This window comes from Pteropus alecto, unplaced genomic scaffold (assembly GCF_000325575.1).
Source record: "Pteropus alecto unplaced genomic scaffold, ASM32557v1 scaffold61, whole genome shotgun sequence".
NCBI lineage: Eukaryota > Metazoa > Chordata > Mammalia > Chiroptera > Pteropodidae > Pteropus > Pteropus alecto.
In genome coordinates this window covers 16,421,665-16,444,356 of record NW_006434835.1, presented here as the reverse complement: position 1 = coordinate 16,444,356, position 22,692 = coordinate 16,421,665, and the positions used below count along the sequence as shown (strand labels likewise).

The 22,692-nt window shown below is 43.4% G+C and overlaps 2 protein-coding genes across 4 annotated transcripts in view; both read left to right on the top strand.

Moving 5' to 3' along the window:
- GTF3C2 (general transcription factor IIIC subunit 2) overlaps positions 1 to 16,742 on the top strand; it is a 21,869-nt gene extending 5,127 nt beyond the window's left edge. Inside the window, exons 2-19 of the mRNA XM_006910327.3 lie at positions 2,827 to 3,097; positions 3,256 to 3,577; positions 4,163 to 4,448; positions 6,512 to 6,606; positions 6,967 to 7,044; positions 7,190 to 7,288; positions 8,385 to 8,612; positions 8,794 to 8,905; positions 9,122 to 9,230; positions 10,302 to 10,327; positions 10,513 to 10,642; positions 12,231 to 12,375; positions 12,477 to 12,638; positions 12,831 to 12,918; positions 13,184 to 13,312; positions 13,615 to 13,767; positions 13,916 to 14,023; positions 14,320 to 16,742. Of these exons, the coding sequence (XP_006910389.1) occupies positions 2,851 to 3,097; positions 3,256 to 3,577; positions 4,163 to 4,448; positions 6,512 to 6,606; positions 6,967 to 7,044; positions 7,190 to 7,288; positions 8,385 to 8,612; positions 8,794 to 8,905; positions 9,122 to 9,230; positions 10,302 to 10,327; positions 10,513 to 10,642; positions 12,231 to 12,375; positions 12,477 to 12,638; positions 12,831 to 12,918; positions 13,184 to 13,312; positions 13,615 to 13,767; positions 13,916 to 14,023; positions 14,320 to 14,538 (2,736 nt within the window). The 5' untranslated portion in view covers positions 2,827 to 2,850 and the 3' untranslated portion in view covers positions 14,539 to 16,742. The remainder of the gene's footprint in view (positions 1 to 2,826; positions 3,098 to 3,255; positions 3,578 to 4,162; positions 4,449 to 6,511; positions 6,607 to 6,966; positions 7,045 to 7,189; positions 7,289 to 8,384; positions 8,613 to 8,793; positions 8,906 to 9,121; positions 9,231 to 10,301; positions 10,328 to 10,512; positions 10,643 to 12,230; positions 12,376 to 12,476; positions 12,639 to 12,830; positions 12,919 to 13,183; positions 13,313 to 13,614; positions 13,768 to 13,915; positions 14,024 to 14,319) is intronic.
- Positions 16,743 to 18,009: 1,267 nt separating this feature from the next.
- Positions 18,010 to 22,692, top strand: part of MPV17 (MPV17, mitochondrial inner membrane protein) — a 10,585-nt gene continuing 5,902 nt past the window's right edge. Inside the window, exons 1-2 of one of the 3 annotated variants that reach the window (XM_006910325.3) lie at positions 18,010 to 18,151; positions 18,659 to 18,733. In XM_006910325.3, coding sequence (XP_006910387.1) covers positions 18,664 to 18,733 — 70 coding nt within the window. In that variant the 5' untranslated portion in view covers positions 18,010 to 18,151; positions 18,659 to 18,663. The other 2 variants (XM_006910326.3, XM_015588115.2) reach the window with 2 other exon arrangements.

The following is a 22,692-nucleotide window of genomic DNA, read 5'->3' as shown; positions in this document are numbered from 1 at the left end:
TTGCCATTACCATCAAAACTTTTCTTTTTGCTTACATTTGCCTGGTATATTTTAATTCTTTTTACTTTCAGCTTTTTGAGTTCCTTTGGTTTAGACATCTCTTAAAAAGCATGTAGTTGTTTGGCTTTTTAAATCAATCTGAATCTTTATTCTTTCTTTTTTATTATTTATTATTATTTATGCCTACAGCACCTGGTCTTCCTAGGTGGTCTCCCATACAAGTACTAACCAGGACGCTGCTTAGCTTCCGAGATCAGACATCGGGCTTGTTCAGGGTGGCATGGCCGTAGACCATGGACCGTGGCTCCATTGGGGCATGAACCCAGGACCTTCCGCATGTAAAGCAGACGTGCTAACTGCTACACTATGGAACTACGTCCTTTATTCTTTCTTTTAATAGACGAATTCATCTGATATATGTTTATTATACTAAATGTTTTATCTTGTTTCCATCATCTGTGTGTGTGTGTTTCCTTATTAATCTTTTATTGTGTGGTCTTTCAAAAAATTCCTCTGGTTCTTATGGCCTACTGCATATTTTGGAAGCAATATAGTATACTGTTTTTAGTTGTATTAAACATATAAATAGTATTAATAAACTTACATTTTTTAATTTACCAGCCTTAGAAGCAAAATTAGGATACTTCTTTTGTCTTGGTCCACTACAACCAGAACACTGTTATTTTTACACTGGGGGCCTTTAAAATTTTTAAGTTAGAAACTGTTTTATAGCTGTGGTTATCATTGTTGTTTAAACTCAATTGCCGTTATCACTAAGGTAAATACTTACTGCCAGTCTTTATACCACAACTTCTCCATTAGAAAGTTCTTTATATTGATTTATCTTTAATTGGCTAAAGTAGGTCTTCAAGTGGATTATTTTTAAGGAATATGCATAAATTTTGTAATTCCTAATTGCTTTTACATGAATGACATCCCAGTTAAGTAAAGAATTCTCTTGATTGTTTTAATGTTTCTTTATCTTCTGGAATCAATTGTTTTTGAGAACTCTGAGGCTAACCTGATTTTTCCTCCCTTTGTAGAAGAAATTTAGTATGTTCATTAAGTTATTTCTTCATCTGGATGATTCTTTGTTGATTTTTGTTTCCCATTGACACTGTAAGCCCTTTGGATCTATAGACCGAGGTCTTCTTTCATTTCAGGATAGTACTCTATTTTTTATTTCAGGAAATTTTCTTTTGTTCAATTTTTGTAGTTTTGTTTTTTTTCTGTTACCATTTTTCTTCTCTCTTCTTTAAGAGTATCAGTTATTCATATGTTGGCTTCCCATTTTCTTTATTCCATCCATATCATCTCACTAATCACTTTTATCTCTTTGCAACCTGTGTGCGTTTTCTGAAACCCATCCTTCATATCATTCATTTCCTTTTCAGCAGTATAATTTCAACATTTTGCATCTCTGGTTTTCATTTCTATAATTTTATTCTTTTACTCAGTTTCTTATGACTGCCAGCACATTTTTTACTTTGCCATTGTTTTATCTTTTCTTTGATCTCTTGTTTTTTGAATCACACAGACTCTGTCTTTTTTGAAAATATAGAAGCTTTTGTTGGAAATTTTCTTCTGTTTTCTGGAGACTTTCTTTGAAAGGGTGCATTTCTTTCTCTTTCTTTCTTTTTCTTTTTTTTTCATTTGTTTGTGTCTTGTATTCTTTCTGTAGTATCTATGCATAGATCCCATTTGGATCCTTTTTGTTTATTACTAATTTTGAATGGAGTAGTTCTGTCATGACTTGCTATTTACCAAAGAACAATGTAGGTAAATTCTCACTGACCTATATTTACCTTGACATTGTTGTATTCTATCTTCAGTATATGATTTTTATGTTGTATCCTCAGCACCTGAGTCAGAGGGTTGGCTGTTGTTATAGTTTATAATCTGCTTAGATTGTAGCTTCTTTAAGAGAGATAGTTGGGAACTTTAATTTGTATGATATTTCTTAAGGAGTTTGTATTACCACACATCGCCACTGATGCTGATGATTTCTTTATCCTCAAGACATAGAAAGACCTGTTGGAGGATCCCTCCAGGGATTTGAGCTATTTTTTCCCCTTTGTCACAGACAAGCAGGTTATTTGACCAGAAAACTATGCCCTTGCACAGTTCTATGTTGCTTAGGTTTTTGGTTTGGTAATTAATGTTTTGTTTATCTCTGTCCATTTACTTTGGTCCATGATTGCACAACTAATTTCCTGGGTTCGAAGAAAATGAAGATTCGTGACTATGTTTAGTCTATTCTTCAATGTGGAAAAGGTCTCTTAACATAGTAGAATGTTCCTTATTGGCCCAAAGCCTACCACCTCCCCCATCCAGGTGAAAAATTAATGGCATGGCACTAGAGAACTGTTTTACTTATTTTTGAATAAATCTGTTCCTTGACTAATATTCACAAAGATATATGTTAGCTCTAGGCATTCATTGCAGTATCCTTGCAAGAAAACTTATGAGCTTTAAATTAAATAATGTAAATAAAGCACTTAGTATGTGCTTGGCACATAGTATGCGTTTAATAAATGGTAGCTTTATTATTATTTATTATCAGTTCCACTAGCATGTAAATTCCATAAGGGCAGGGACTTTGTCTGTCTTGCTTATTTATTATATTACCAGTTTCTAGAACAGTGCCTGACATATGGAAGATGTTTAGTAATTATTGTTGAATGAATGAATGAATGAATGATCAAGGAGCTTAGGTTGCTAGTTAGGAAGGGTGGGGGTGATGGGAGGAAATACAGGAAAATAGAAAACTCTGAGCCAATGCAAGTAGCTTTTGCCTTCTACTCATTTGTATGTCTCTGTATGCAGGGGCTGCCATTTTAGGGGGTGCTGATGGATACCTGCGGGGTCGGCTGTGTTGCCCTGGGGGAGGCCGGCCCCGTGGGGAACATGACTGTAGTAGACTCTCCTGGACAAGAGGTGCTAAACCAGCTTGATGGCAAGACCTCTTCAGAAACAACCAGTACGGAGACTTCTGTAGAGATGTCTTTACCCACACCTTTGTCTGGATTTGAGGATTCTCTTGATGAGAGGAAGTTCCTTCCAGAGCAGGAAAGCTTCTCCAGACTGGAACAGCAAGGTATGTACCTTGTTCTTTCATCTGTTTCTCTCCCCGTGCTTAGCTTAAGATGAAAGTGAGCAGGTTGAGCTCACAGGACCTTACAGGGTATGGTGTAGTCTACTCCAAAGAGGTGTGAGCTCTGGTCCCATCTCACAGACCCATATTCTTTTCTACAGATCTTTCTTCAGAGATGTCAAAGGTCTCAAAGCCTAAGGCCTCAAAGCCTGGCCGGAAGAGAGGTGGTAGGACACGGAAAGGCCCAAAAAGGCCCCAACAACCTAATCCTCCATCAGCTCCTCTGGTTCCTGGTCTCTTAGATCAATCCAAACCTCTATCCACTCCCATGCCTAAGAAACGAGGTCGTAAGTCCAAGGCAGAGCTGCTGCTGCTGAAGTTGTCAAAAGGCCTAGATCAGCCAGAGTCTCCACCTCCAAAGAGGCCCCCCGAGGACTTTGAGACCCCGCCTGGGGAACGACCCCGCCGAAGGGCTGCGCAAGTGTAAGGATTGTTGGGAACAGCTTGGTGGAGGGGGTTTGGGATGAAGGGATCAGGGTGGGGCAGATGTTGGAGTAATGAGAAGACTATGATGAGGCATCAGGTAAGTGGGGATGGCATCTGGGTTTTGGAGACTTGAACATTCTTCTTGCTCTGGCCACAACAGCTTTTTTCTGTTGCTAACTTTGTCTAGGAGGTTTCTTTCTGTACCTCGTATCCTATCACATTTTTCACAATTTCCCCCCAGGTCTTCATTGTAATTTTACCACCCAATATATATAAGTATATTTGTGCCCTTCCATTCTTTTCCTTTGCCCTCCATGATTTTTGACTGTGGCAGAGTGAAAAGTGCTATAGACTTAGGGTCAGAAGACCTGGGTTTAGATGCCACATATGTTATCTTGGACAAACCAGTTAACTTTCCTGGATTTCTGTTTTTTCATCTATCAGAAGGGAAGGGGAAATTAATAGCTGCTTCACAGGATTGCTGGGAGGATCCAGTGAGATAAGAATCAGCCAAGTGTCTGGAAAAGTGGGCTCTTAGTTAAGTGTTTGTGAGTATGGCTCTGACTCTGCCCCATCCTGCAGGGCACTTCTGTATCTTCAGGAACTGGCTGAAGAGCTCTCAACAGCCCTGCCTGCTCCAGTATCCTGTCCTGAGAGCCCCAAGGTGAGCAGCCCCACCAAACCAAAGAAAACTCGGCAACAGGCAACCTGTCAAGGTGGAGAAGAAGAGGATGACACTGCACGGGATGAAGACTTTGTTCTCCAGGTTGAGGCTGAAGATGGAGAAGAAAGTGAAGCCCCAAGTGAGAGCTCTTCTGACCCTGAGCCTGCCATGCCCCGAAGCACCCCACGAGGATCCACTTCAGCGGTAATCTGAATGGACAAGAAAGAAGATGGGGAAATAGTAGGATTATTAGGGGTGTCAGCAGAGTGCCCAGGAGGAAAGCTTTGGCCTAGTAACAGTGAGGGCCAAAAGAGGTAAAAGAAGAAAAGCACAACTTCAAATACAGTTGAAATGGCAGGGGCTGAGGGTATAAGTAAACAAGATTATTCATTTGTATACTGAGTATCTACTCTGTGCTAGGAAACACAAATGTGGATTAGACAGGAGTCCTGCCTCTCAAAGTTCAGTGTGCTAAGTGCTAGACTAGGAGTGAACAAAATGCTCTGGGCATATGGAGGAGGGCTGATTAACTGCTTAGGCTTCACAGAGGAATGGTATTTTAGCTAGGTCTTTTCTTTCCTTTTTTAAAAATAATTTTTTAATTTTTCAATTATAGTTGGCATACAATATTATATTAGATTTAGGTGTACAGCATAGTTATCAGACATTTATATAACTTATGAAGTGATCATCCCAACAGATATAGTACCCATCTTATACTATACATAGTTATTGCAGTATTATTGACTAAATTCCTTATGCCATACTTTGCATCCCCATGACTATTTTGTAATTACCAATTTGTACTTCTTAATCTCTTCTCCTTTTTCACCCACCCCCAAGCTAGGTCTTGAAAGGTGAATGAAAGTTTGCCATAGAGATTGGTTTTCCCAGGAATTGGTTATGGCTGCAGCATAGGGCTGGGTGTAAAGTGGTGGGGAGATTACACTAGAGAGGATGAAAGGACTAAGACTGGTAAGAGCCAACAAAGGTGTCTGTTTGTTTGTTTAATTGTGGTAAAAAATATATAACAAAACGTACCATCTAAAAAATGTACAGTTCAGTAGCATTTAGTGCCTTCACAGTGTTGTCGACCATCATCGCTATCCATTTCCAAGACTTTTTCATCATCCCAAATAGAAACTCTATACAACAAAGGTTTTTAAGTAGAAAAATAACACGGTCAGTTAAGAAAATAGATCAGTTTGCAGTTGACAATTAAAAGACAGTTTCAGTGATCCAGATGAGAGATCGTGAGGGCCTGAATCAAGCAGTGAAGGAGGAGGGGTGGAGGGTGCAGATTCAAGAGGCATATAAGAGAATTAATAGCACTTGGAAGTTGAAGGAAAAGAAGGCATGGGAGTTTCCAGTTCAGATGATGCTCTCATGCGCTGGTCTTGGGAACACAGGAGGAGTGGGGGATGCAGGAAGGGTGAAGGTCGACAGGGCCGGCGATGAGCTCACTTTCTGACATACTGAGTTGGGGGAGCCTGCGGGCCATCGCCATTCTAGGGATACCTGGTTGCCAGTCATACACAAAGGACCAGTGCCTTACTTGTCTCAAGTGCAACATTGAGGAGCAGCAGATTCCTCAGAAATCAAGATAAATATTTTGATGCAACATTTAAAAAAATCAAAATTCAACAAATCTATAATGAACAAAATATCAAAATTTTAAATAAAGACAGGAACTGTATTACTGATTTTTCCTTTTGCCTCATACTCTAGTATGGCTCAATGCCACCCTATAGGTCTAGAGTTTATAGAAAAGTTGAAACTGAATAAGTTTGAATTTTCTAAGATGTAAACTTGATAATCAGGTGTAATGATGGTGATCAAAGCCATGGGATATGGGATGAGATGACCAACAACATGTATATAGAGGGTTGCAAAAAAGTCAGGGGGGCTCTGGGCTATACCATCATCAGTCAAACCTGTCAGAGGAAGGAGAGCCTGTGAAGGAATATTAGAGAGGTGGGAGGAATAAGGAGAGACTCCATAGGACAAGAGTTGTAAGAAGTCAATGGGAATCTGTTGAATCAAGTGCATGCAGATGATCAGAAGATAGATAAAGGTTTTGCAGTTTTGATGGAGAGGAGTAGGAGCAGAAGGTAGAGAAGTCATTATATTGGTTGAAACAAATCTTTTAAGATTGTGGGCAGAGGTTAGAGAGGAAGTAGTACCAAGAAAAGTAAAAGATGTCTCCTAGGGACTTTCTCCAGCCTATAAAATTCTCACCTTTACACTTTCTTCAATTTGATCCTCAGAAGCAGAAGCCACACTGCCGGGGAGTGGCTCCCAATGGCTTACCAAATCACATCATGGCTCCTGTTTGGAAGTGCCTCCATCTCACCAAGGACCTGTGAGACTTGGGAAATGGGGATGGGATGAAAAGCTGGTGGTGGAGTGCAAAGGGTAATCTAGAAGTGGGGCCATGGGAAAGAGGGCAGAACAGTGAAGACATTCATAGGCAGGAGTTCTGGATATGTGCTGTCCAATATCGTAGCTACTAGCTTCACATGGCCCTTTAATTTTAAATTAATTAAAATTAAATAAACCCAAAAGTCTAGTTTCTCAGTTGCCCTAGCCATATTTCTAGTGTCCAGCTAGCAGCTAGTATATTGGACAGATAATAGATCACCTCCATCATCACAGAAACTTTTTTTGGACAACACTGCTCTAGAATTTCTCTTCTCCTTCATTAACACTTCTGTTCCCCCAGCCGAGAACAGAAGCATTCATACTGGGAGTTTGCAGAATGGATTCCGTTAGCCTGGAAGTGGCACTTGTTATCTGAACTGTAAGTTGAAGAGACATCTTTGAAGCCTAGAGGGGGTGACACCACTGATGTGGAAGGGTGACAGAGGGCTCTTGATTTGTGATGAATATCCTGGAATGGATGAAACTTCCAAGTTCAGGCTGTTGTTCCCTTTGCTTTCCCCTAGTGAGGCAGCTCCCTACTTGCCCCAGGAGGAGAAGTCTCCACTGTTTTCTGTACACCGGGAAGGACTTCCTGAAGATGGCACACTCTACCGAATAAACAGGTGAAGATTACATCAAAAGAGATTTTACATTTCTTTTTCTGATTCTAGGAGATATAAATAAGAAAAATGCATGTTGAAAGGGGTGACAGATTGGCCCAGTTCTTCCCCTGATGCTGGTCCACTTGGTCCCAAGGGTAAGAGTCCTGGCTAGACCTGGTCAGTCCCCTCTACTTTTCAGTGCTCATTGCTGCTGGCCAGACAAGGAAGCTAGGGAGATTGGGAGTTAAACCTGTTTACAAGGTCACATCTACTCAGCACATTCTCTGAGAGACTGGCCCTATAGAGAGCACTATAGTAAACAGAATGCACACCCTATCATCTCTGAAGGTGAGCTAGAGCGAGACTGACTTGGGGAAGGAAAGGAGGAAAATACAAATGGTGGCTAGGACTGTTGTCGACTGTGCTTGATATTCTGGCCCCTGCTTAAGCCAGTTCATACTAGCCCCCCATGGAGCTCCCATTCTGTCCTTATTACCATTTTTTTTAAGGCTTAATTTTTTTTAGAGCAGTTTAGGTTCACAGGAAAATTGAGAGGAAGGTACAGAGATTTCCTGTATACCGCTAGCCCCCATACTTGTATAACCTACCCTACTATCAGCATCCCCGACTAGAGTGGTACATTACAATTGATGAACATACACTGATATATCATAATCACTCAAAGTCCATACACTAGGGTTCATTTTTGGTGTATATTCTATGGGCTCAGACAAATATTTAATGACATGTATTCATCATTATAGTATCACACAGAATATTTTCATTGCCCTAAACATTCTGTGTGCTCCACCTATTTATCCTTCCTCCCCAAACCTGTCACTGATCTTTTTACTATCTCCAGAGTTTTGCCTTTTCCAGAATGTCATCTAGTTGGAATACAGTATGTAGCCTTTTCATATGGACTTCTTTCATTTAGTGATATGCATTTAAGGTTCTCCCATACCTTTTCATGGCTTGATATCAAGCTTATTTCTTTTTCGTGCCAAATAATATTCCATTGTCTGGATGTATCACAGTTTATTTATCCATTCACCTATGAAGTTTTTGTTATCTTTTATTAACTCCTTTCTTTATTCCACGTTTGACTTTTCTCTAGATTTAGCTCGATCACAGCACACCCAGAGCGCTGGGATGTGTCCTTCTTCACAGGGGGACCTCTCTGGGCTCTGGACTGGTGCCCAGTGCCAGAGGGGGCAGCAGCTTCACAGTATGTGGCCCTTTTCTCCAGCCCTGATATGAATGAGACACACCCACTGAGCCAACTTCATTCGGGCCCTGGGTTGCTTCAGCTCTGGGGCCTTGGGACCTTGCAGCAAGAAAGCTGGTGAGGTGGGGCTGGGACACTGCCATAGGAGGGTGGTTGAGGAGGAGAGAAAGATGGGGCTGGGCAGGAATGGGGACAGGTGTGAAGGGCTTGGTTTGGCTTGAGATGAGAGGACCACAGGCTCTGGCAGCCCTAGGCCTCTCCTTCCTACCCATTCTCCCCACATGCTTTCTCTCCTCAGTCCTGGCAACAGGGCCCACTTTGTCTATGGCATTGCTTGTGACCACGGCTGCATCTGGGACCTCAAGTTCTGCCCCAGTGGAGCATGGGAACTTCCAGGCACCCCTCGGAAGGTACCTCCAAGTTGATTGCGGGATGGCCCTAGGACTCAGAACCAGGACAAAGTGGCCCTGGGTGTTCCCAGAATTGGAGGAAAGGAGGTTGGAGAGGGGTGGATGGATCTTTTTCCAGCAATCCTATATCATATTTTCAGAGACCAGAACCTCAAAAGTTTTCTGAGAGAAGCCTGAGGCAACAAGCCTCAGCACAGGTCTGGTCTCACCCTCTAGGCTCCTCTCCTGCCTCGACTGGGTCTCTTGGCTCTCGCCTGCTCAGATGGGAAGGTGCTGCTGTTCAGTCTGCCGCATCCTGAGGCCCTCCAGGCTCAGCAGCCCCCAGGTGAGTAGCACAGCAAGGAGAATGGGGCTGCTGTAGCTGTGGCCAGAGCTTAGTAGAGCCTGTCCCATCTCCCCCGAAACTCCTCAAGGCCCAGTTTTTCTAGTACAAAGCCTTATTCAATCATAGCTCCCATTCTGACTTCCCACATTTTGTTCTTGATCTCTCTCTTTAGCAGCCTATGAGTGGTGTTCTCTTTTGTAAATTTATAACTGCACTCTTTCGACACATTACCTTTATCTCTCCCTCATCTCTATTCTCCTGTGCTCTCAGGCTTCCCCCATCTTATTGCTAGTTAATTGGATGTGTAAAGAGCTGCTAAAGGCTGAGGCTGACGGATGGGGCTTGTCTCTAGTCCTGTCTTCAGCCTCTCCTGCCCTCGCCTCCACACATGCACAGAAACACGGTCTTTGTTGTGAAGAGAGGGAGAGAATATAGAGCTGAAGATGAGCAACAGGCAGCTCTTATTTGTTTAATTTATTTGCTTTTCAACTATACTGAGTGTGGAGGAGGGCATCCAGGTTTGAACTCTGAGAAATCCCGTATTTCGTGGTCTGGTGGAGAAGTGGGTTGAGGAGGGAATGGGAGGTGAGGAAGTGAAGACAGAACGCGCAGACAGTATTTCCGGAAGTGTGGCTGTAAAGGGGATCACATAACTGAGGGTGGTGGCTGGAAGTAAAGGAAGGATTTTATTTGTTTGGTTGGGTTAAATAGGAGACAGTAGAGCATGTTTACATGCGAATATGAGAATGAGCCCCTAGGGAGAGAGAAAGTGAATAATGCAGGAGAAAGGAAGGGTAACCAAAGAGTAAAGTTCTGAAAAAGGTGAGAGATGATGAGGAGAGAGCAGAGGGAGGGATTAGCCATTCTGATAGGAGGAAGGATACTGTTAGGTATAACAGGAGTCTAAAAGAAGATAGGGCAGAGAAAGGTTCATACATTTGGTGGTAGAAAGATAGACGTGTAAGGGGAGCTCATTACTGAAAGGGCGGAGTGCTGATCTAAGAGCAAGGCTGATTAGAACCTCAGTCCACTGGATCCAGAGTGTCAGTTACTGCTCTTTTTCCTTCACAGATGCAATGAAACCCGCCATCTATAAGGTGAGTGAGGAACCTGCTGTCTTAGCTGAGGCTCCATCTTCTAGAACCTCCTTTACTGATTCTGTAGTGTGTTTCCTTCTAACTCTGAAAAATCTCTCCATCCTGCTGGATCAAACACTGATTTGAGTCTTAGTTCCAAACAGTAAGTATCCCTAACCCTAGTCCCGTCTCTTCTGTCTCTGCAGGTACAATGTGTGGCAACTCTTCAGGTGGGGTCTATGCAAGCTTCAGACCCCTCTGAGTGTGGTCAGTGCCTTAGCCTGGCCTGGATGCCCACTCGGCCCCACCACCACCTGGCTGCTGGATACTATAATGGTAAAAAACAAAAGAAAACGTAAGGAGCTATTGCTCTTTAAGCTTTGATACATGCTTGTTTTGGGTCGCTGTTTCTTTCTTGATTTAGTGTTGGGCATTACATAATTATAAATATTCAAGCAATGTAAAAAAATAGAAAAAAGTCACTAGAATGTTTTTACTCAGAAAAATAATTGAGTAGACGAACATAATTTCATGCAGTTCTCTATGCATATATAAAGGTAACAAGATAGAGAGAGAAGTAATTCTATAAAAATGGGATCATACTCTATAAGCTGTTTTAAAATAAAAGATATTGTATTTAATTAAACTTTAATTTTACAGATGAAAAAGACAAGTGAAACAAAGATTAAGCTCCCAAAAATGTTCCTTTATCACAGAGACATTAGTTCTTTAAAGATACTTTTAAGATTAAAAAAGAACCAAAAAGATTATAAATAATACTAAGTAGCTGGAGTTATTAGGTGGTTGTTGTTTTCTAATGACAAGTTCATTTTTAGACATCGCCGATAGACTTTATTCTCCTGAGTTAAGGAAATTAGCACTCATATTTCTTCTTATCATCCCTCCCACCATCTTCTAATTCTGTTTCTTTTGGTGATTTTAGTCTTACATTGTCAAGGTACATGATACTTGATGCTGTTTTGCTATCTTAATCCCAAAGTCATTTAATCTTAATTTTATATTGAAATAATTGCAAGTCTCTACCAGTCCTTTTATCTGTCTCCTCCATTGCTGGATTATTTATATTGCTTAGCTGTAATTTACTGTCAGTATGTTCTTTTTTTCAAGAAAAGCTCATAGGTGCTACATTTCCTGAGTTTACGTATAAAAGAAGTTGTAGCTACACATATTTCCCTAAAACTTTATTTATTAAATTCTTATTGTTCTTTAATTCATTTTTTATTTTTATCAAAGTTATACTTTTGATTAATTCCTCCTTTGCCAGCCCGGTTAGGGATCAACTTGTTTTGGGTCAGCTGAGTTAGTTTCTATTTGTCCATTTGTTTTCTGTTCCTTTACATTTTGTTGCTTTGGGCTCCTTGCTTGTTCTTTGTCTTAGAGCAGAGTTGGCAAACATTTCTGTAAAGGTCCAGATAGTGATTATGTTGTGTGGGCTGTTTGGCCATTGTCAGATCTATTCAACTCTGCCATTGTAAAGTGAAAGCAGCCATAGACATTAGGTAAACAAATGAGTGTGGCTGTGTTCCAATCAAACTGCATTTGTAAAAATAGGCCAGCAGACTATTTTTGGCCCCTGGGCTGTAGTTTACCAAATCTGTCCTAGAGGATTTATGTTTTTTAAAAATCTCTTTACTTTCATTTAATAGAGAATAGAGGCTACTGGGTACATTCAACTTACCCTTTAACTACAGGTCCCAGACTAAGCTATCGCTTTTTTGTGGCTGAGAATTAGAACTAAAAATATCAGGTTTAATTTTTAAACTACAGAGAAATGTTGGTTACTAATCATGACCCCTATATCCTTTCATAAGGGATCAAATCTGAGGGTAGAAGACAGAGAAAGAAATAAGAGTGAGGAAGAGAGAACCTGCCTTAATACCTACACATTCTGTTCCTACCTCAGGCATGGTGGTTTTCTGGAACCTTCCTACTAACTCGCCACTGCAGCGGATACGACTCTCTGATGGCTCCTTGAAGCTCTACCCCTTCCAGTGTTTCCTAGCCCATGACCAGGCTGTGCGTACCCTCCAGTGGTGCAAAGCCAACAGGTTGGAGCAGGAGAGCTGTGGAGGTGGGAAGTAAAGCTGGGGTAGGCTGACTCTTCCAGACTTTTCAGATTTGATCTTCTCCGTCTTCCATCTTTCCACAGTCATTTCATAGTCTCTGCAGGGAGCGACCGGAAAATCAAATTCTGGGATCTTCGACGACCTTATGAACCAATAAACTCAATCAAGCGCTTCTTGAGTACAGAGCTGGCCTGGCTGCTCCCCTACAATGGTGTCACTGTGGCTCAGGACAACTGTTATGCCTCGTACGGCAGGATGGACATAGGAAGAGCTCTGGGGATATGCCCTAAGGGTTGGGGTGCAAAGTGTGCCAGATTGTCGTGAGGAGAGGAGAGTCAGGGATTGTTTCACTGAGGTTGAATTCTAGAAGGAAGTGGGGAGAAGAAATGAATCTAATCTTAGAAAAAGGAAGGTTTTACTTTCTCTTTCTCTTATAGTTATGGACTCTGCGGGATTCATTACATTGATGCTGGTTACCTTGGTTTTAAGGCCTACTTCACTGCTCCTCGAAAAGGCACCGTCTGGGTGAGCCCCTCTCTACGAAATCTTCATTACACAGGAAAAGAATTCCTTTACTCACTTAGTAGTGGTTAGGAAAAGACAGTAGTTTTGGAGCGAAGAAGATAGGTTTGTAGTAACTTTATCATCAAAGATATGGGTTATGATAAACTCATTTTTTGTTTGTGTGTGTGTCTCTCCCCACCTGAGACTTCAGTTATTACCAGTTCATAGAACTGAATGAATGGATGAATGGATGAATGAATGAAAGAGATCTGTTTCTTCCTATTAGAGTCTTTCAGGATCTGACTGGCTTGGGACAATAGCCGCAGGAGATATATCCGGGGAGCTCATTGCAGCTATATTGCCTGATATGGCACTGAACCCAATAAATGTCAAGCGACCTGTAGAGCGAAGATTCGTACGTATATGACTATTTAATGGCAGCACCATCTGATGGGTCCTAATCCACGTGACTTCCCAAATTAGTACTACAAATTAGTAGTAGAGTACAGATTAGTCTCCCAGCCCTGATATTAACCCCAGAAGTCTTAGCACAAAGTTGCATGTAATCTTCTCTACTCTAGTGCATCTGAACATATGTTTAAACATATTACTTTCTTCCATCTTTAAGAGTCTCCTGCCTAAAACTAATTTTCTCTCTTTTTTAATTTTATTCTGTCTTCGGTATTATGGAACCTAATCTCATGGTCTCCTTTCTAGCCTATATATAAAGCAGATCTGATGCCATATCAAGATAGTCCTGAAGGTCAAGGCCACTCTTCTGCTTCATCTGGGGCCCCCAACCCTCCAAAGGCTCGAACTTATGCTGAAACTGTCAACCATCACTACTTGCTCTTTCAAGACACAGATTTGGTAAATTGAGACCGGGAGAGTGGGCGTGGCATTAGAAAAGGTAGAAAACTTTAGTCCTTGTATAGTAGGGGATCCTAAGGAGTTCCAGCACAAAGATGCAAAACTAAGAAGCTGCTCGCTTTCCCTCTCCTGTTACAAACCTCCCCAGGGATCGTTCCACGACCTGCTCCATAGAGAACCAATGCTACGCATGCAGGAGGGAGAGGGGCACTCGCAGCTCTGCCTGGACAGGCTGCAGCTGGAGGCTATTCATAAGGTAAGAATCTTAGGTCTCGTCTTCTCCATACTTCACTCTCATTTTCTTCCAGCTCTGGGTCTGTGATCAGTGAAATGGCAACAGAGTTAGCTAAGGAGGGAAAATAGCTCTGGCAGGCTCATCTTCAAGAGCACGATTGATGTACCTCATTCATTGTCTTCTCATTCCTACTTGTCTCACCCCATCATGATGCTCTCCTTTCGGATTGTGGCTCATGTTGTTTGCTCTTACACCTAGGACTCACTCGAAAGCACCAACTATGAGCATCGTTCTTTTGTTTTCTATTCTCTTCACAGGTACGATTTAGCCCAAACCTGGACTCCTATGGATGGCTGGTATCTGGGGGACAGTCGGGGCTGGTTCGGATCCATTTTCTCCGTGGACTCACCTCCCCACTGGGCCATCGTATGCAACTTGAAAGCCGAGCTCACTTCAATGCTATGTTCCAGCCATCCTCCCCTACTAAAGAGCCTGGCTTCTCTCCAACCAGCCATTGCCTTCTGCCCAGTCCCTAATTGTGATCCACATGGGACCCTTGGAATGAAGTCTGCCAAGAACAAATGGCCCCCATGCACAGGCCATAGGAACTGGGGCCTTCCTGGACAGTGATGCTGCCAGGCCTGGACCTTTAGATTTGCCTCTCCAGGACTCCTTAGGTACCTCTCCTTCCACAAACTTCTCTTGTCATCACAACCCCCCTTCCACAGACTTCTCTTATCATCATAGCCCCCTGCGGGCAGGGGGGCTCACTCTCCTCAACTCTCAAGGTTCCTCAGCCTAAAACTATGGCTCACAAGAAACACTCAGGCCTGACGTACGCTTGGGAGTCAAATTGCTCATATTGAGCATATTGTGAAGTGGGTAAAGCTAAGTAAAGGTACTGGGTGTTTTTGAGACCACATGTGAGTGGGTGTTTGGAGAACTGGAAAGGGTATCTGCATGAAGACCCCCGTCTGACTATATTCCAGGATCCAATATGACTGCCTTCCTAGCTTCCTCTTTATAGTAACCAACACACAGGCCCATGACAGGGTGATAGTAATTTATTGGACTGAAGCTGCTTATAATAGTTATTTAAGGAACAGCACAAACACCCTACCAATAGAACAGTGGCTCAGATCTTACTTGCTCCTGCTTTTGAAATATTCCCAATCACTGGTCATCTGACCCTACTTGAACACTCGTAGACAGTCAGGTTTTAAAATATCTTTCTTTATATCAAGTCAGAGAGTATACCTCTATAAATTTTACCATGGGTATTAGGAAATCTAGTCATTCTTCCCTGTGATTGCCCCTTTAAGTATTTAAAAATAGCTATCATGTGTTTCCCAAGACATCTTCTCTAGATTAAATATCTTCAGTTACCTTAACTATTCTTTTATACGTCATGATTTTTGATACTTCATGATACTGTCACATTGTTGACTTATTAAACATGTTTAGCTACTTTATTTCAACTATATAGGAAGTGTTTAGAGCCCAAGTACAGTAATATACAGTAAGTGCTCAACATCATCTATAGGTTCTGCAACTTTGAAATAATGTATAATGAAACCAGTTTTCCCATAGGCTAATTGATATAAACAAGAGTTAAGTTCCTATGGCATCTCATCAACATTATAATGAAACAACGTTGAATGAGATGATGTTATTCGAGGACCTGCTAAATTATAGCTCATTTGTTAGAGTCCTCTTGTGGGATGCTGCAGACTCATCATGACTGCAATACTGCCTCCTAAGCTAAGATGTACCCCAGCAATGGGAAGTAGGCAAATCATAGTCTTGGAATGTATAGGAGTACAATCTGAGATTTGGGGTAAGTAGATGACCTCAGAAACGATCATAAAGAAGAATATATAGCCAGCTGCTTTGAAGGAAGTGGAGATTAGTTTAGTGCCTACCTGGAACAAAGCCCTTTGGCGCTCTAGACTGGCCAAATAAATATCTTGGAACAGCTTTCTGCCTCTTAAGTGTAGGGATTTTTTTTGTCAGAAAATATCCTTTAAGAAAGAAATCAAGTACCTCAGTTCCATTCCTGTACAGAAGAGGAAATGGACCTGGAGACAACCCAGACCATTAGTAGCAGAGGGACCACAACCCACGTCAGTAAAAAGGAGTCAAATGTTGCACCATCCTATTGTGATCCAGCTCAGGTTATGCCAGTTGTCTTTGAGTTGACTGGTAGAGAAGTGCCTTCTGTTGCAGAGAAGTTTTGCTCATTCTACACAGTAGGCCCTTGACACTGCATTATGAAATCCTACTTTCAGTGGCAAAAAAAAAAAAAAAAAAAAAAGATGGCACTTGGGGACCCACACAGTTGAGTCTGTAGATTGGTGCTGGGCAGCCCTGTTCCTGCTGCTGAGTCTCAGCCCTAGTCATGACTGCCAAAAGAAAATCCAGAAGATGCCTTCAGCCCTTGCTCTTATTTTCTACCATAACCCTTTCTTTCCCAAGCCACTCCCTTTCTAACCTTCCCTCCCAATATATCCACTTTATGCTACCTATGGGTTCCTGCGCTTTTCTTCCTTTGTACCTTTTCTGACACTATCCCCTCCTCTTATGAGTGTCCTTTTCCAGCTAAATCCTATTCATCCTTCGAGGTCCTAGCTCAAATTTCACTTTCACCAAGGAGCTTCCCAGATTACTCCAGTAAAAATTATTCTCCCTCTCATGTTCCCAAGAGGGAAGGAAAGAAAGAGAATAAACAAGAGTTTATTAAGCACTTGATCTATTTCAGGTACTTTGCATATATTAATCATATGAGGTAGGTATTACCCCGTTCTACATGGTAAAGATAAGATTCTGAGAGGTTAATCAGCCTGAATAAGATCACATAACTACTAAGTGATGGTGCTGGTATTGGAACCTAGACAGTTTTGACTTCAGAATACAACTTTCCAACCTGCCACATTTGGCCTTATATTTACTAGTGTAAATCCACTCCTCCAGCACGATGTTTTGCATATAGGAGCCTTTAGTCAAATATTTGTGACAATTCTCTTGCTTCTGGTATTTCTTCAGTATCTGTGACAGGGTTCTACCTGCCTTAGTAATAGAAATTGAGTAAATTGGGGCTGGAGTTAGCCAGGTAGAGAACCTGAGAGATATGGCTGCCTACTGAAGTGGGGTCCCTGGATATAATTAAGCAAAGGATATCAGGCTGACAATCCACTGCCGGGGATTTTGTAGGAGTTTCCACCACCCTAGAAAGGATGTTGCACTATACTCAAAATTTTAGAATGTTAGAGCTGGAAAGGGTAATTAAGAAGTCACTTAATCTATTGGTTTACAAACACTTTTAGTCGCGGGTCCCCTTTTTAAAAAGTAGTTATTTCTAGAAGTACTTTTTTTTTTTTTTTTTTTGAAAAAAGTCGAAGTAAAGATTCTATAGTGAAACCCACCCTCACGATCATAACCCCTAAAACTGAGTCCCAGTTTGGAAAAAGCATAGTCCAACACCCTCATTTCACAGATGAAGAACCTTAAGTTCAAGTCTAGTGACGACCAAGCCTGCACAGCCCGTTGGTTAGGAAACCAGTACCTAAATCTATTGAGATTCTGTGATCTCAATGCTTTCCATGGAGGAGTTTACCTTTACGCATCATTTCTAAACGTTATTGTGGACTAAGCACTGAACTACTTGCTACGAGGACGACAGATACGAACAAGACTCAGTTCCATCCATTCAGGAGCTCACAATTGAGGCTAGCGAAGAACCTAGAGATACTAAAAAATTAACACACACGCTCGCATTTAAGCACGGTTTATAGTTTCCATACGGATCCCTGAGACTGAGAAGGAAGTCAGGACCTCGGCCAGTTCCGGAGCGCAGGAGCACTGAGGGTTTATCCAGGTTAAGACGCCCAAACATGGGAGAAGCGTCAAAAAGAGGCAGAAATCGGACCCAAGTGACAAGTATGCCAGGCGGGGTCCACACCAAGACTCGGCTCATTCCACTTGGAAAAGGGATTGCACACAGACTGAGCTAAGCCGCTCTCCATTTACATTCCTGCGCTGGCTGCAGGGGAAAGCCTCCTGGCTAACCAGGAGGAAGGGGCGGGGCGGGGCTCAAAGCGGAAGTCCCTTCGCCCGCTGACGTCACACGGAAGGGGCCGAGCTCGCGCCTAGGTGAGTTGTGTTGTCCCGCGTTTACCGGCTCAAAGCATAAAGCTCCGCCAGCCACGAGATTCCACAGCACAAGTGACAATTCCAGGACGAGGGAGTGATAGGCCCTATTTCTAGTGTGCAGATGGACTCAGGAAGGATGCGGGCCGGTTCTAAGCCTGAATCTGGGGACCGACCAGGCTCTGGGCGAAAGCCAGAGCAAACTTGTTCTGAGTACCTTGGTCGGGATGGAGGTCCCCAGTGGCCCTGCTTCAGGGCTGGGGGTGGGGTGGCGGGTGGCTGCCACCGGTATTCGATAGTCGCCCACAGCCTTCCTGTCTTCCCCGATTGTCTCAAGAGACCCCTGTGACAGGAAGCTTCCCAGGAAGCGTTCCTCCTGAGGCCTCCGTTCCTTTAGGACAGACGTATTAAAAGCAGGAGAGAGAGAGGGAGTGGACACAGGGAGAGTCAAGCGTCTTTTTAATTGTGGGTGAATGACAGGGGTGACCCCCTCTCTTCTTGGCTTGACAGGAAGCATGGCACTCTGGCGGGCATACCAGCGGGCCCTCTCTGCTCACCCATGGAAAGTACAGTTCCTGACAGCTGGTGAGTGTACCTCTGGGACCTCAGTGGAACCAGAGCAGGCTAATTTGGGAGGCAGAAACTCGCCCCTCCACACCTTCCTCGCTTTTTGCTTCTATTCAATGGGTTTGAAACGTTAGCTGTCTCTCACTCCAAGCAGTCCCCAGTCTGTTTTAGAGAGTGAGTCCCCAAAGCTGTTCTTAAAGAAAGTGATATGTGTAGTTGGCCTAGCTGTAAAGTAGGATCTCAAAGTCCTCAAAAAGCTGAGGAATCATCCCTTCAGGATAAAGGCATTGCCCCAGGAGTCCTTAACTTAGAAAATTAACCGTAAGAAATGCTCCTCTAATATTTTACAGTGTGAAAATCACTTTCAACACACATTATCTCGTAGAGTCCCCACAAAAGTCTATGAGCTAGGATTACTTGAGTCCACATTAGATCACAATCTAACAAGTGCTGGAATCAAGAATCTTACCCCAATTTATTTTTCTCAGTATTTTTTATTGCGAAATATATCTTAACATGTGAAAGAATGATTAAGGCATATCTGTACAGTTTAAATATTAAAACTGAATATTCCTATATCAGTACCCAGCTTTGAGACCCCTTGAGCACCTGTCCCTAATTCATACATCCCAAGAGAAAACCACTTTCCTGAGCTTTGCTTATGTCATGGCCTAAACTGGGTGTATCAGACACTTCTTTTGATTTATTTTTACTACAAATCTGGTGATTTAGTAGCAGCCTCACAAAGGTGACACAGTGAGTTATCTGCATATGTTACCATTTTCATTTTGCAGATTAGCTAATGTCAGAGGGGATGGCACAGAGATAAATTTTATAAGGGTAAGGATTAGAAGGACTATGACTTGGGGCAGTGCAAGAGGGAGCAGATTAAGAAGGGGTCTTGCCTATATTCGGAGAAGGGAACAGGATTCTAATTAAGACTATGAGAGGGGCAAGGGACTACTGAAAGTGTAGAACAGCATTCTTGGTAACTGGAATAGCCCCATATCAGCACTAAAAACTTCAGTGGGTTACTGACCAAGGGAAGGACTCTTTTGCCCCTTCCTGGGCCTCTCTCCAGCCTCCTGTGCCCAACCACCCTATGTCCTGTCCTCAGAGTGTCCATCACCCTGCATGACTCACCTGGCTGCGTGTGTGGTGACTCATGCTGGACTGTGTAGCTGTGATGGGAACTGACACGCTGGGCCCTTTGCCCAGCCTCAGATTCCCTTAGGGCCCCTCACTGCCGGAAGGAAGGTTCCCCCTCATGGCTATCAAGAATAGGGAGGGAATGATAGTTCTTGTGTCTCCCCATTCAAGGCATCTGCAGCTGTCAAGGGCAGGAGTTGTAGCTCCAAGAGATCCAAGTGCAGATATGTAGCTGAACTGAGGTGCTGATCTGTTGGTGCTAGAGCCTTGTGGCTCCACACCTGAAGTCTTTCTGAGGCTATGCCGACATCTCAGCTCAGCCCTGAAGCAACCTCTAGATAATACTTTTCTCAGACTTTTTCAAACCTTTCAAACTTTTTCTTCCCTGCTGCTCAGTGTATTTGATCAAACTACAAATAAAGGGAGGAGGTAGGACTTGCTCACCAAGCTGTTTTTAGATTCTAGCACAATAGTTCCTAAAGTCCCATGGGATAGCTTCATCACATTGGAAAATAGAATAGAAATTTCAGACTTGGAGTTAGAAGACCAAGATTTGAATCTCAGAGCCATAGCACTTAGAAGCTTCGTGAACAAGTCAATAACCCTCTTCGAGCCTCAGTTTCCTCATATAGAACTTGAGGGTAGTGACCTCAAAGAATTGATGTAGGGATTATCTCTATGAAAAGGCTTTAGAGATTAAAAAATATTCAATAAAGGCTCCAGGGGTTGGCCCTTTCTATGAGTGTTGGCAACCCAGGATTGAGTTTGTCCTACTTGCCATAAATTTGAACATGGACAGCTATATTAGCCTAGGCTCTCGAAAAAGCAGAAGCTTCTGTGCAGGTACTTTGTAAGGGAGTAGGAAGGACTCCCACGGGGAGAAAGAGGGAGAGCTAATATAAGGATGGATACATTATCAAACTGGACACCGCTTAGGGCACCTGGCTGCTCAGTCCCTTAAAACTGAGAAGCTCTTTGAAATGCCTCTTAGGACTACATAGGTGAATAGTGTTTTTCTGGAGAAAAGAAGAAATCTTTGTTCACCAGCTCCCATCCCACACTGGTCAAAGGTTCGCCACATGGGATGCTAACACCCATGTGCCACCAGGTAGCACATACAAAGTCCCCAGGTGTGGCCTAAGCCTGAGGCAAGAATCTATCAGGTTGAACTGCAGTAGTGGCTGGAGTAAGAGAAAAGTAAATCAAGAAAATCTGAAGTGGTTCAAAAGAAGTGTCTGATACACCCAGTTTAGGCCAAGCCTGAGTCAGGAACAGGGCAGCCTGGGCAGAGCTCTGCTCTGTGTTCTGCAGAATCTGAGTCAGCCTTCTCCCATCCTTTCTTTAGGGCCTTTCCAGTCTCCAGTGGGCCCAGGGCCCAGCTCCATCCATCTTAGGCCACTCTGGTCTTGCTGTGGGAGCAGCTGAGCTTCTGAAGACACCGGTTTCTCTGGAGTCTGAATTAAGCCAGGATAGAAGAGCTCATCCAGTCTAGTCCTGGATGTTACAGAGAAAGAAACTAAGGCAAGGGGCAGGGGATGACATGCACTGAGGTCTCACATCATTAATGGTAGAGCTGGCTTTAGAACCTAGGGCACTTCTCAATGCACTGCCCTGCACTTTGGACTTTAGGGGGCCCAGAATGCTGAGTGTAGCCTCAGCTGGTCCGGGCTTAGACACCTTACAAGCTGCAGAACCCTCCATTCTGTTTCATTTTCTAGCAGTAGGATGGATTCAAGCCAGGAATGGGGAGAGCATTCAGACCAATCCCAGAGGATATACTCTCCCCTTTCAGTGTGTGGCTTCAGCTCCCTCAGGGCTCTGCCAGACCAATACCCTGTGCCAGGCAGCTATTTCATTGTTGGAAGCTTCTGGGGAGGAATGAGTCAATATCACTGCTGGCCCTATACCAATAGCTATACCTGGAGACCCAGGGCTCCTATACTCAAGGACACACTTCTTGCTCCTCTTTCCAGCTTCTCAACCCTCAGCATTTTCTCTTCCATTAACACTTTATTTTCTTGCACAAAAGCCAGAAAAGGAACAAAATAGAGGAAATAAGGAACTTATTCGCACCTGTGCCCAGGAAGGGAATGTGGAAGTTGGGGCTTTTTCTACTAGTGGACAGGGGTTGGTCCCAAATACATCTGTGTTCAGAGGCAGGCTCTCCCCCACCCCACCCCCCGACTCTGCTGAATCCGGTGGCAAGTGACGGCATGAGAACTGGCACTTACCCAAGGGTATGATGTCACGCCCACAGCAGCGTCTGCCTGCTGGGCTCTGTGCCCAGCTTGGCATTGGGGCATCACTGCCCAGCAGCCCCCTCACCCTACCCCATTGGGGCACGGGCAGTATGTCTTTGCAGGCCTCCAGTCCCAACCCCCTGGAAATAAGTCCAAGGAGAGGAAAGCCAGAGCACTGGAAAATCCAGACCAACCAAATATGCCCAGGAAGACTCCCAGAACCAGGGGTGGTTTGGGTCTGCCTGTGCTTGGGGTTGGGGAAGGTGGAAAAAGGAATCTGCATGTCAGCACTTCCTACTCAATCACTTGGACCAGAAATGCAGGCCTCGTTCTCTGCTGGGACCAAAGCCATAGACCACCCTGGAGTTGCTGAGGCTTAGAGGCAGAGGAAGAACCTCTGGGCACTGTTCCATCTGAAATGGACAGGACTGGCAGGGCTACGGGGCTACACACCGCCTACTCCTACTGCTGCCTTTTCACTCGGTATCCCTCGGGCTTGATGGACATGGTTTGGAGGCCCGGAACCTATCTTTCTCAAAGCCTTCCCGGACTATGGGGCTAGAAGTCAGAGAGTGGTTTTCATTCCTG